The sequence below is a fragment of the Zingiber officinale genome, unplaced genomic scaffold (genome assembly GCF_018446385.1).
Source record: "Zingiber officinale cultivar Zhangliang unplaced genomic scaffold, Zo_v1.1 ctg129, whole genome shotgun sequence".
Taxonomy (NCBI): domain Eukaryota; kingdom Viridiplantae; phylum Streptophyta; class Magnoliopsida; order Zingiberales; family Zingiberaceae; genus Zingiber; species Zingiber officinale.
In genome coordinates this window covers 174,193-186,540 of record NW_024589825.1, presented here as the reverse complement: position 1 = coordinate 186,540, position 12,348 = coordinate 174,193, and the positions used below count along the sequence as shown (strand labels likewise).

Sequence of the window (12,348 nt, the reverse complement as noted above, 5' to 3'; positions counted from 1 at the left end):
AGGGGGCGTTTGGTTCTTTCCTAAGAATAGGAATTGGAATGAGAATCATTGTATTGTGGAATGGGAATGAGTATGGGCATAGATATCACTCTTAAAAGCAATGTTTGGTTAGTTGTATATCTTCTATCAGAATAAATCAAAGTTTCCTTTTTTACCCTTAAAGGAAAATAAGAGAAAAATTAGATGTGAGAGAAAGATATGATGAAAGAGAATGATGAGAGAGAAAGTATTATGAGAGAGAAAGTGTGATAAGAAAGAATGAAGAGAGAGAAAGTGTGATGAGAGAAAATGAAAAAAGAGAGTGTGATTGTAGAGAAGATGATGAGAGAAAAATATGATGTGAGAGAAAGTATGATAGGAGAGGATGAAGAGAGAGAAAATATAGTGAGAAAAAAAGAGGAGAAAGAGTGCCATGAGATAGATTGAGGAGAGAGAAAATATGGTGAGAGAAAAAGAGAACAGTGAATATGATGGGAGAGATTGAGGAGAGAGAAAGTATGATGAGAGAGAAAGTGTGTTGAGGAAAAAGGAGTAAGTGTGATAAGAGAGATTGAGGAAAGAGAAAGTATGATGAGGAAGTGTGATAAGAGAGATTGAGGAGAGAGAAAGTATGATGAGAGAGAAAGTGTGATGAGAAAAAAGAGAGTGTGATGAGAGAGATTGAGGAGAGAGAAAGTGTGATGAGAGAGAAAGTGTAATGAGGAAAAAAAGAAGGAAGAGAATGCGATGGAAGAGATTGAGGAGAGAGAAAGTATGATAAGAGAAAAAGTGTAATGAGAAAAAAAAGAGGAAAGAGAGTGTGATAGGAGAGATTAAGGAGAGAGAAAGTGTGTGATAAAATGATGAGAGAGAAACTATGATGAGAGAGAAAATATAATGAGAGAGAATTAGGAGAGATAAGTGATATGAAAGAAAAAATAAATAAATATATTTTGATATTTGATATTAATGGAGAAAATTTTAGTTTTAAGTCAAGGGTATTTTTGGAATAAGAGAATATTTTGATTGATGAAAATAGGGTAATGGTTCATTGAAGGGGATGTACATGAGAATGAGTTATTACCCAATTTCAAGGATTCATTCCTTATTTGTATTTCTATTCCTATAATCCAAACATTAACAATGAGAATCAATGATTCTCATTCCCATTCCTCACTCCTATTACCCTATGGAATGATAACCGTTACAAAGAATTGATTCCGCAATGATACCGTTATAATATCATCTACTATTCATCCATTTAATTTGTTGGTTTATATCTGCTAAAGTCTATTCACGGGGAAGGATGGTCGCCCAAGTTACCGCGACCCTTCCGGCGCTTGCTCCTCCGAGGTCAGCAGTTCGCTTGGACGGTCGCCGCGCCTTATCATTCCTCTCCACCTCATATCCTGGGTTTTCCCAGGCTTTTCTGCCTCCGGGACTCCTCTCTTCCTCCAGCTCCCCCTTCCGCCGCATCACGGCGACTATGGCAGCCCCCGTGTCGCTCGATAGTTCGATTCTGCACGACTTGGGAGCTTCTGCCGTGACGAGTTTTGTTGCGCTCGGGCTCCTCCGGTTCTGGGGGGAGCTGGCTAAAAGAGGCGTCTTTGAGCAGGTTAGGTCTCTTGCAGTTTTTTGGCTATGGAATTTTGATGCAACCTTTCATGCTCGGAGCTGGTGGAATTCTCTATCCCTAATCCCTAATTTAAATTGGGGATTCCAGGTCACGACCTAGGGTTATTACTTTTCTTAGGTTTCAGTGTTGCTTCTTTGTAGTATTGGGCGGCCCAATTTGCAATAAGTCGTATGTAATTTAGGATGTCTCCATCGCTGAGATCTTGTTGGTTCCTAAAGTACAGGAAGCATAAACAACCTCTCATCAATTTCACAGTTCATAGATTCTCAAGTCACCTTTATCCAGCAGCATCAATACGTTTAGATGGTAGCTCTTGTTATAGAAATGATCCTCATCTGCAGAACTTCTGTGGTGATCTCATAGCGTAAATTTTCCTGAAATTCTCTGTTTATCTCTATAAGCATTTAAACCAAGCTCACTAATATGGGTAGTTGGATATATAGTCTGAGTTTCCTCGTACCACAATTTGTATAATTTCTTCTTCTGCTTTAATAGTTTGTGCCTCATACAAATTTCTGTTTTATGTAGTTAGTTTTAGTACTCTAGATCTTCAAATCAGGTTCTGTAGAATAATCTATGTTTCGAAGCCCCTGCCTTGGATTTCTTTTCCACTTGTACCAGACTACCAGTCGTTCTTCATGCTTCTGGAGATATAAGCATATAGGTGGATGTCTAAAGATCTGCTTTTTGTTGTTTTAGTCCTGAAATTTTTTCCATCAATATCAGAGCATATGCCTTTGGATATTCCTTTGTTGTTCTACAGTGCTAATGGGGTCTCATTCTGTCTTCTCATAAGAATTTCAATCCTACTCAGCCTGTTTTGGCAAAACAACATGCTTTAGCATAAATGTGTCATGCTCACCTCTAAATGGATATCAGACATGATTTTTTGCTTGTTTGTTTGTTTTAGAAACTAAGCAGGAAGCTTGTTCATATAACAGTAGGATTGGTTTTCATGCTCTTCTGGCCTTTGTTCAGGTTAGTAGAGTTTGAACAGTAGATGCTAATATAGCATTTACACATATGATTCACCTACTGCTGCTCACTATAGCTCAGGACGTTGGGCGCCATTTCTTGCGGCTTTGGCACCAGGAATTAACATCATTAGGATGCTTCTCCTTGGACTTGGATTTTTGAAAAATGATGCCACAGTCAAGTCAATGAGCAGACACGGAGACTACAGGTGACTTTAAGACAACATTGCTTATGACTGAAAATTGTTGATAATTCTTCATGCTTAAAATTTGTTCACTTCTTATCGTCAATTTCTCTTCTTCCTTTCCATTAATCTCCTCAAAATGTTCAATTTGTTTCAGGGAACTTTTGAAAGGACCGTTGTTCTACGCATGCACTATAACTTGTTCCACTGCAATCTTTTGGCGAACATCTCCTATCGCAATAGCTTCAATCTGCAACTTGTGTGCCGGAGATGGTATGCTAACTTAAATGCTGAAAGTAACATTTGATATTCAGCTAAAGTCCAAACTTGTTCTTTGTCCTCAGGTGTGGCTGATATCATAGGGCGACGACTCGGTGGGACAAAACTTCCTTACAACCCTAATAAATCCTTCGCAGGTAGCATTGCGATGGTCTTGGCAGGGTTTTTATCATCAGTCTGGTAAGTTCACCTGCATTCCTGTTATGTAAACTGAGGTGGTTCATAATCTAAACTTTTGTTTATCATCAAACTAGGTACATGCATTACTTCCACGCCTTTGGATTCATGGAAGAAAATTGGGGAATGATCATACGCTTCTTCATCGTGTCTTTGGCTGCCTCAGTTGTGGAATCACTACCCATTAGTACAGAATTGGATGACAATTTAACTGTCCCAGTGGCATCGTTGTTAATAGGCGGCCTTGTTTTCTGACGTTGCATTGGACGGTTGCACGTGTTGAGAACCTACCTTGTATGCATATGGGAATAACAAAGAGTTTTTTCTTTCTAGTGTGAGTTCAATGGACTTTGTTGGGTTTTCTGGTGTTACAGATGAATTTGAGAGTAGAATCAAATTTATTCATAAATCAAAGTCAAAATCCTTTAGTCTGTTTTGTTCTGTTCTGTTCAGTTCAATTGGGTACTTAATTATTTAAGGTGTGAAATTTTGACCTAATAAGTACACATCACACATATAACAGTAAATAAAAGCGATGGCCTTTTTCATCACTTTTCTTCGAGTGCTGCTAGCCCTAGGGTTCATGCCGTCGGGTTCATCGAGCTTCTTTTTTCCGCTGCACTTCTGATCCTCCAATAGTACCATGCCTGGTAAGGATATGATCTGCGACAAAAATAGAATTTTACATATATCGATCATATATTCCACAAAAGAATGTACATATAATCTAGATCGAAATAAAAATGTAAAATCCTAATAACTAATACAGCTCCTGCTGTATTTAATATTACAATCATGCACCCACAATAAAATGCCTTTGACATGTCTAAGGGTCCAATCACACACAATATCTGTAAGACATAATAGTTGGAGCCTGCAACCACAGAGTTAGCACATCCTACTATTATTCTGCCTAAATTATGTATGACATGTGCATAATTAAATTGAAAACCAAACACACAGAGGCAAACCCTAGCTCTGATACCAATTGTTGGTTGGTCCTAGGAAGATCGTACCGGTTCCACTGTACAAAAATTTTATACCAGTGTCGAACCTTTCCTAAACAACCTATTGTGTTCTTTAGAAATTAAATTAGGAATCGCAAACGGAACTTAACATTATTGATTCCAAATTTAACTTATCTGTTCTAAATGGTTTAGATTTGGATCGCAAACGATGCTTAACATTATTGATCCAAATCCACCTATGTTATAAATTCAATTAAATATTAATTTCCAAAATTGGTTTCCAGGACTACATGACGAGGCACTAGTCCTTCTTAGGTATGGGATGATCCACCACCGCCTAAACAAAGCCTTTTAAAGAAATTTAATATTTAATTTCCTTATATAACTCTAGGTTTAACCAAAAAGAATAATTGAATCACAAATTCGAAAAACAAAAAAAAAGACAAACTCGAATCACAAATTCGAAACTCTAGAATCATATGTCTCTTGTGTTTGGAATTCATACAAAGAAAAACTAGTATGACGCGGAAAATAATTACTAGTTATACCTTTCTTTGTATGCAATGACCTCTTGATCTTCTGTCGTATTCTTCGCCTACTCTTGGACGACGTGTGGGCGACAAACCTCCAAGATGAACACCCAAAAGCTCCTCCTCCTTCTCTAAGTTTCGGCCACAACCACCACCAAGGAACAAAAGAGAGCAAGGGGAAAGGAAAGGGGAGAGGGCTGGCCACAAGAGAGAGCACAAATAAGAGAATAAGAATTAATGCAATCCCTACTTCTCCTCTCACAATGTATTGTGAATTTCGTTGATAATTTTAATTTTTAAACTATATCAGACAAATGAATGGCGATAGGCGATAGATACACTGAATGTTCAGTTATATATATATATATATATATATATATATATATATATATATAATTTGGGACTACAAATAAATAATGGGAATACAATACGAAGTATGAACTATTGTCCTGTCACAGTGTCACTTTCTTTGGCAATTTATCAAAGGGTGCATGTAGAGATCTAAATTTATCAAAAGACGTACGCTACTTTGGTATTTATCAAATAATACACCTTTTTAAGTGCATTTCCTATTTTATCTTTTTGACAAATCTGACTTTTTCCTTTTCACTATCATTTCTCACTCTCTCTTCTATTTACTGTCTCCTATGCATGCAACCAATCTAATTTTTCCTCTCTGCTCTTCTCTTTCCTCTTTTTTTTTTTCCATGCATGCATACATAACATAGGCCTGATATATAAATTATATCAGACCCACAACATTTAGAGTTTAGTTGATTTTTTGATAATATTAGAATACATTTGGAGAAGTTCAAATAATCAATAGATGATATATTTGAATTCTTTGCAATCCCATAAATCAACAGAGACTGATCCATTATTTATTTCAGCTTCTATAGAGGTGTAAAATTGTAATAATGATGAATTGGAAAAAAATCATCATGCTGTTGGTTGCTACTCGGAAAACCCAATGGCTCCACTGTACAAAAATTTTGTACGTGATCTAAACCTTTTCTAGCTACCATGTGTTCTTTTAAGTTAAACTTGTATCTCCTGCGGAACTTAACACGTTTGATTTCAAGTTTAACTTATATGTTCTTTTAGGTTTAGATTTGGATCTCCTGCGGAACTTAACACGTTTGATCCAAATCACCTAGGTTATAAATTCAATTAAATATTAGTTTCCAAAATTGGCTTCCAGTGCTGCATGGCGAGGCACTTGGCCTTCTTGGATATGAGAGCAACCACCACCGACTAGACAAAGCCTTTTAAGGAAAGTTAATATTTAATTTCCTTATATAACTCTAGGTTAACCAAAAGGAACAATCAAATCACAAGGAAAAAAGAAAAAGAACACAACATCGAAATTAAATTCGAAAAATAAGAATCGAATGCCTTTTGTATTTGGTATTTATACAAAGAAAAATTAACTAGTATGATGCAGAAATTAAATACTAGTTATACCTCTTCCTTGTATGCTAAAAACCTCGAGATCTTCTGCCGTATCCCTCGCCTCCTCTTAGACGTCGTGTGGGCGACGATCCTCCAAGATGAACACCACCCGGAAAGCTTCTCCTCCTTCTCTAGAATTTGGCCACCACCACCACAAAGGAGCAAAAGAGAGCAAAGGGAAGAGAGGGAGAGGGGCCGACCACTTGATGATCTCCAACAACACAATATCAATTGTTATATTTTTCAAGGCCTCCCCTTCCCCCCTTTTTATATTAGTTTCCCAACGGAAAATTATGGAAAGAGTTTTATAAAAAATTATACTCATTCTTATTTCCTTTTAATTTTTTCTTTTTCTTTCCTTTTAATTAATCAATCCTAGATTGATTTATTAATTAAACAACTATTTGTTGATGTTTAATTATTTGACCGACCCCTTGCTTGGGCACCAAGCAAGGTGGCCGACCACTTATTAAAAGGGAAAGAAAGAAAAAATTTTTATAAAATTTTAAAAGAAGAAAACTTCTAATAAAATTTTACAAACTCTCTTTTTTTTTTCTAATGTGGATATTAAAAGGAAAGTTTTAAAATTTAAAACCAAGTTTTAAAATTTAAAACATCTCTAATAATATTTCTTTTTAAAAGAAAGTTTTATAAATTTTACAACTCTCTTTTAAAACCTTGTGGCCTGATTTAAATTAGGAAAATTTTATAAATTTTTAAAATATCTCTTTTTACAAATTGTAAATATCTGAGGAAATTTAAAATTCAAAAACAACCTTCCTAATTTAAATATTACGGCCGGCCCCCTTGCCCAAGGTAAGGGCCGACCACTTTTAGAGAATATGTGGCCGACCATTGCTTGGTCACCAAGCAATGAACCGACCCCTTCTTGGACACCAAGATAGACTTTTCTTTGGATGGACTTGAGGCTTTATTGAGGCTACAACAGGGACCTAGAGGAGGAATTGGTTTTGGCCTTCCGATGAGCTTGAGTATCCCGTGCTCGCCCCGAACACACAACTCAAGTTCATCGATAATAACTCATTCCACTAGAGAGTTATTACCGCACTACCGCACCAATCTCAAATTACATTATGGGCTCCTTCTTATCATGAGTGTGTTAGTCTCCTTGTGTTTAAAATTACGAATGTCCACTAATTAAGTGAGTTACTGACAACTCATTTAATTAATATCTAGCTCCAAGAGTAGTACCACTCAACTTTATTGTCATGTTGGACTAGTTCCACCTGCAGGGTTTAACATGACAATCCTTATGAGCTCCTCTTGGGGACATTCTCAACCTAGATAACTAAGACACAGATTTCTTCTATAATCAACAACACATACTATAAGTAATATCATTTCCCAACTTATCGGGCATATTGATTTATCGAGCTAAACCTCACCCTTTGATAAGTCAAAGAAATAAATATTAAATATACATGCTTATTATTATATTAGGATTAAGAGCACACACTTCCATAATAACTAAGGTCTAGTTCTTTTACTAACTTAGTACAAAAAGAACTTACCTAAATGATCCTACTCAATACACTTAAAGTGTATCAGTGTAATTTATTAGTCAAGATAAACTAATACTTAATTACACTACGTCTATTCTGATGGTTTGTTCCTTTCCATCTTAGTCGTGAGCAACTGTTTATAATTTATAGAGAACCGATAACATGATCTTCTAAGTGTGACTCCACACTCCATGTTATCTACTATATAAATTAATTGAACAATTACATTTAACAAATAAATATAAACATTTGACCAATGTGATTCTTTATTTCAAAATAAATGTGTACAAAAGCTAAACTTTTAAGTATACCCTCCAACAATCTCCCACTTATACTAAAAGTCTAAGCTGTCATATATGTTGCCATACATCTGATTCTCATCCCCTCCACATGCCGATCAAAAGCTTTCGCCGGAAGGGCCTTAGTGAAAGGATCTGCCAGGTTATCTACTGATGTTATCTTGGCGACGACAACTTCTCGCTTGACGATGTCTCATATCAGGTGGTACTTGCGCTCTATATGTTTACTTGCCTTATGGGCTCGTGGTTCCTTCGAGTTTGCAACTGCTCCACTATTATCACAATAAATTGTGACGATCGTGGGCAAACCAGGAATCACATCTAAGTCCATTAGAAAGTTCCTGAGCCATACAACTTCTTTGGCTGCCTCAGAGGCTGCCACATACTCAGCTTCCATGGTTGAGTCTGAGACGCATTTCTGCTTAACACTCCTCCATGCAATGGCTCCACCTCCTAAAGTAAACACATAGCCTAATGTAGACTTACTATTGTCCCTATCTGATTGGAAGTTCGAATCCGTGTAACCCACAGGGAGTAAATCGTCTGCTTGGTAAACTAGCATATAATCTCTAGTCCTTCTCAGGTACTTTAATATATGCTTTACTGCAGTCCAATGTCCTTGTCCAGGGTTACTTTGATATCTACTAACCATGCCCACGGCAAAATAGATATCAGGTCTCGTGCACAACATTGCATACATAAGGCTTCCTACAGCCGAAGTATAAGGAACTGCCTTCATGTCCTCAATCTCCTTTGATGTTTTTGGAGACATCTCTTTAGATAAGGCTACTCCATGCCTAAAAGGTAAGAAGCCTTTCTTGGAGTTTTGCATGCTAAAACGAGCAAGGATTGTATCTATATATAAAGCTTGGGATAGACACAACATTCTTTTCTTGCGATCCCTTATAACTTTGATCCCAAGGATGTGTGCACATTCTCCTAAGTCCTTCATATCAAATTGTTTAGACAACCATACCCTTACGTCTGATAATATCTTGATATTGTTGCCAATTAACAAAATATCATCTACGTATAGTACAAGAAATACCACCATATTTTCGTTACACTTATTGTATATACAAGACTCATCCGGACACTGAATAAATCCATATGACTGGATTACTTCATTAAACCGGATGTTCCAAGATCTTGAAGCTTGCTTCAGTCCATAGATGGACCGATTAAGCTTGCACACTAGATGCTCTTTGCCCTTTTCAATGAACCCTTCTGGTTGCTTCATATGGATGCTTTCTTCAAGACTTCCATTAAGGAAAGCTGTCTTGACATCCATTTTCCAAATCTCATAATCCATATGAGCGGCAATGGATAAGAGTATCCGGATAGACTTAAGCATAGCTACCGGCGAAAAGGTCTCCTCATAATCGATTCCCTCTTTCTGAGTGTACCCCTTCGCAACAAGCCTTGCTTTGAAGGTTTCTACCTTCCCATCTGTCTCTCTTTTCCTTTTATAGATCCACTTGCATCCAATGACTTTTACACCATCAGGTGGTTCTACAAGCTCCCAGATCTGATTAGAATACATAGATTCTATTTCGGAATTCATTGCCTTTTGCCAAGATACTGCATCTATATCTTGGAGTACTTCATCATATGTCCGGGGATCTGGTTCATGTTTACCTGGGATCAAGTCCGAAGACTCATCCAAAAACATGAATCTCTCGGGCTGCCTTACAACCCTCCCACTACGACGAGGCACCGTCTGTGATTGTGTATCATGTGTGACACATGTTGCAGTCTCTTGTGGTACTTCATCTTGTACTGTTGGTACTGAAGTAGACGTGTCCTCTCTAAGTTCTTCTAGAATAATTTTACTACTGGGCTTGTAATCCATTATATAGTCTTCTTCTAAAAACTGGGCATTGGTGCTAACAATGACCTTCTGGTCTTTAGGACTATAAAATAAACCGCCTTTCATTCCTCTGGGATACTCCACAAACATACGAACTTCTGTACGAGATTCTAACTTATCAGCATCTTGTTTCAGCACATGTGCTGGACTACCCCAAATCTGAATATGTCTTAGACTGGGCTTCCGCCCATTCCATAATTATGTGGGAGTAGAAGATACTGATTTAGAAGGTACTAAGTTCAGAATGTGCGCTGCTGTTTCCAGAGCGTATCCCCAAAACGAATTTGGTAATTCTGAATAACTCATCATCGATCTAACCATCTCCATAAGAGTCCTATTCCTTTATTCTGCCACACCATTCTGTTGGGGTGTACCAGGTGCGGATAATTGGGATTGAATCCCAGCCTCTGATAAGTAATTCCTAAACTCTCCTAAGAGGTATTCGCCACCACGATTAGACCGTAGTGTCTTGATACTTTTACCTAGACGTTTCTCCACATCAGCCTTGTACTCTTTGAACTTATCAAAGCACTCAGACTTGCGGCGCATTAGGTAAATGTATCCATATCTTGAATAATTGTCTATAAAAGAGATAAAATATTCAAAGCCACCTCTAGCCTGGATAGACATAGGACCACACAAATCAGAATGAACCAATTCTAACGCTTCTTTGGCTCTATACCCCTTGGCCTTAAAAGGTCTCTTGGTCATCTTACCTTCCAAGCAGGATTCACACATTGAAAAGTTTTCCAACTCTAATGGACCCAAGAGTCCATCGGCTACAAGCCTTTGAATCCTACTTAAGTTAATATGGCCAAGCCTTAGATGCCAAAGATGTGTTTGGTTCATTTCCGAAGGTTCTTTTATCTTATTAGAGTTAGAAGATGTGCTATTAATTTCCATATTTTGCTTTGTGGGAGAAATTGGATTTAAAGTATATAAATTGCCAACCAATGTACCAGAACAGATAATCACTTTATTTCTCTTTATAACCACATTGTTACTAAAGGAAACTGAATACCCATCGAAATACAGTTTAGAAACTGAAATTAAATTCTTTCTAAAACTGGGTACATAAAGACAATTCCTTAAAATCAATTTCCTATTCCTATCAAATGATAAGTAGACGTCTCCCACTGCAACAGCCACCACCTTAGTAGCATTGCCCATGTAGACAGTTATCTCTCTATCAAATAGTCGTCGGGTTTCCTGGAACCCCTGCAAAGAATTGCAGACATGATCAGTGGCTCCCGTATCTACACACCAGGTGCTGGTAGATAACACCGCTAAACATGTTTCAACTACTAGAGTATGAGATATACCTTTATTGTTCTGTTTCCTACGAGGACAGTCCGCCTTCCAATGTCCAGTCTGCTTGCAAATAAATCACTTGCCCTTCGGCTTCTTTATTCCAGCTTTTTGTCCTGCACCTTGAGCTTTATTCACCTTCTTTGCTGAGCCATTTTATTTCTTCATCTTCTTGTCTTTCGGCTTAGAAGTAGAACCATTTTCAGCATAGTGAATTTGAGAATGTTGACGAAACAACCCTTCGGCTGCCTGAAGTTCTGTCAGAAGTTCCGCCATGTGAATACATCCTTTTATTCATATTATAGTTCAGGCGAAAATGCTCAAAACTTTTGGGCAGCGTTTGGAGGATGATATTGACCTGGGTTTCCCTATCAATTTCCCCTCCAAGAACTTGTATTTCGTTTAAGTAAGCCATCATCTTGAGAATATGATCCCTCACGGGAGTCCCCTCAGTCATGGTGGCTGTCATCAGTTTTCTCATTGCCTCTTGCCTAGCAGCCCGATTCTGATGTCCGAAGAGTTCCTTGAGATTGTTCATTATATCATAGGCTGTTGGTAAGTCCTGATGCTGATGTTGCAATACATTTGACATCGAAGTCAAGATGTAACACTGCGCCATCTCATCAGCTTTTACCCATTTACTATGATGCTGAATCTCCTTTGGGGTAGAATCATTGCTAGGTGTTTCTGGGCATTCCTCTGACAGTACAAACTTATAGCCCTCAGCAGTTAAAACAATGTCCAGGTTTCTTTTCCAATCTATATAGTTGGGACCAGTAAGTTTGTTTTCTTTTAGAATAATGGCCAGTGGGTTGAAAGTCATCCTAAGAATCACAAAATAAATTTTGGTCAGAACTCTAAATTTAGAATAATATTGATTCCTCAAACAATACTATTTTAAATTAACCAACACCTTAAAACACCGTGAATTTTGTATGCCATGATAGTGTGGACATATACAAATTCAACATTTGTAAAAGGAGGGTATATCCCATTAATTTTATTATCTTGTCAACCTAACTTTTTGACAAATAAAATTAATAGTTGGTTTCCTTCGGTCACACAAATAATAGCAGTGACTCCGATGGGGAGGATACTATTAGACGTGCCTAAGTGTATACCATTACTTGACACTAAGTCCATTAATACGATTGTGCCCCTTCCGATG

At 37.5% G+C, this 12,348-nt stretch overlaps 1 protein-coding gene across 1 annotated transcript; it reads left to right on the top strand.

Annotated features, from left to right (window-relative positions):
* The first annotated feature begins 1,267 nt into the window (after nucleotides 1–1,267).
* On the top strand, nucleotides 1,268–3,661 carry LOC122036007 (probable phytol kinase 2, chloroplastic). Its single transcript, XM_042595175.1, has 6 exons — nucleotides 1,268–1,594; nucleotides 2,526–2,593; nucleotides 2,667–2,798; nucleotides 2,932–3,047; nucleotides 3,119–3,233; nucleotides 3,308–3,661. The coding sequence occupies exons 1-6, from the start codon at nucleotides 1,286–1,288 to the stop codon at nucleotides 3,483–3,485; spliced, it is 918 nt and encodes a 305-aa protein (XP_042451109.1). The 5' UTR covers nucleotides 1,268–1,285; the 3' UTR covers nucleotides 3,486–3,661.
* The last annotated feature ends 8,687 nt before the right edge of the window (nucleotides 3,662–12,348 follow it).

Bases quoted from the DNA above. Each gene is read 5' to 3' on its own strand.
- LOC122036007 (XM_042595175.1), top strand. From the start codon at position 1,286: ATGGTCGCCCAAGTTACCGCGACCCTTCCGGCGCTTGCTCCTCCGAGG. The intron at 2,594-2,666 runs GTTAGTAGAGTT...TGCTCACTATAG, and splicing joins CTCTTCTGGCCTTTGTTCAG to CTCAGGACGTTGGGCGCCAT. The intron at 3,234-3,307 runs GTAAGTTCACCT...TCATCAAACTAG, and splicing joins GGGTTTTTATCATCAGTCTG to GTACATGCATTACTTCCACG.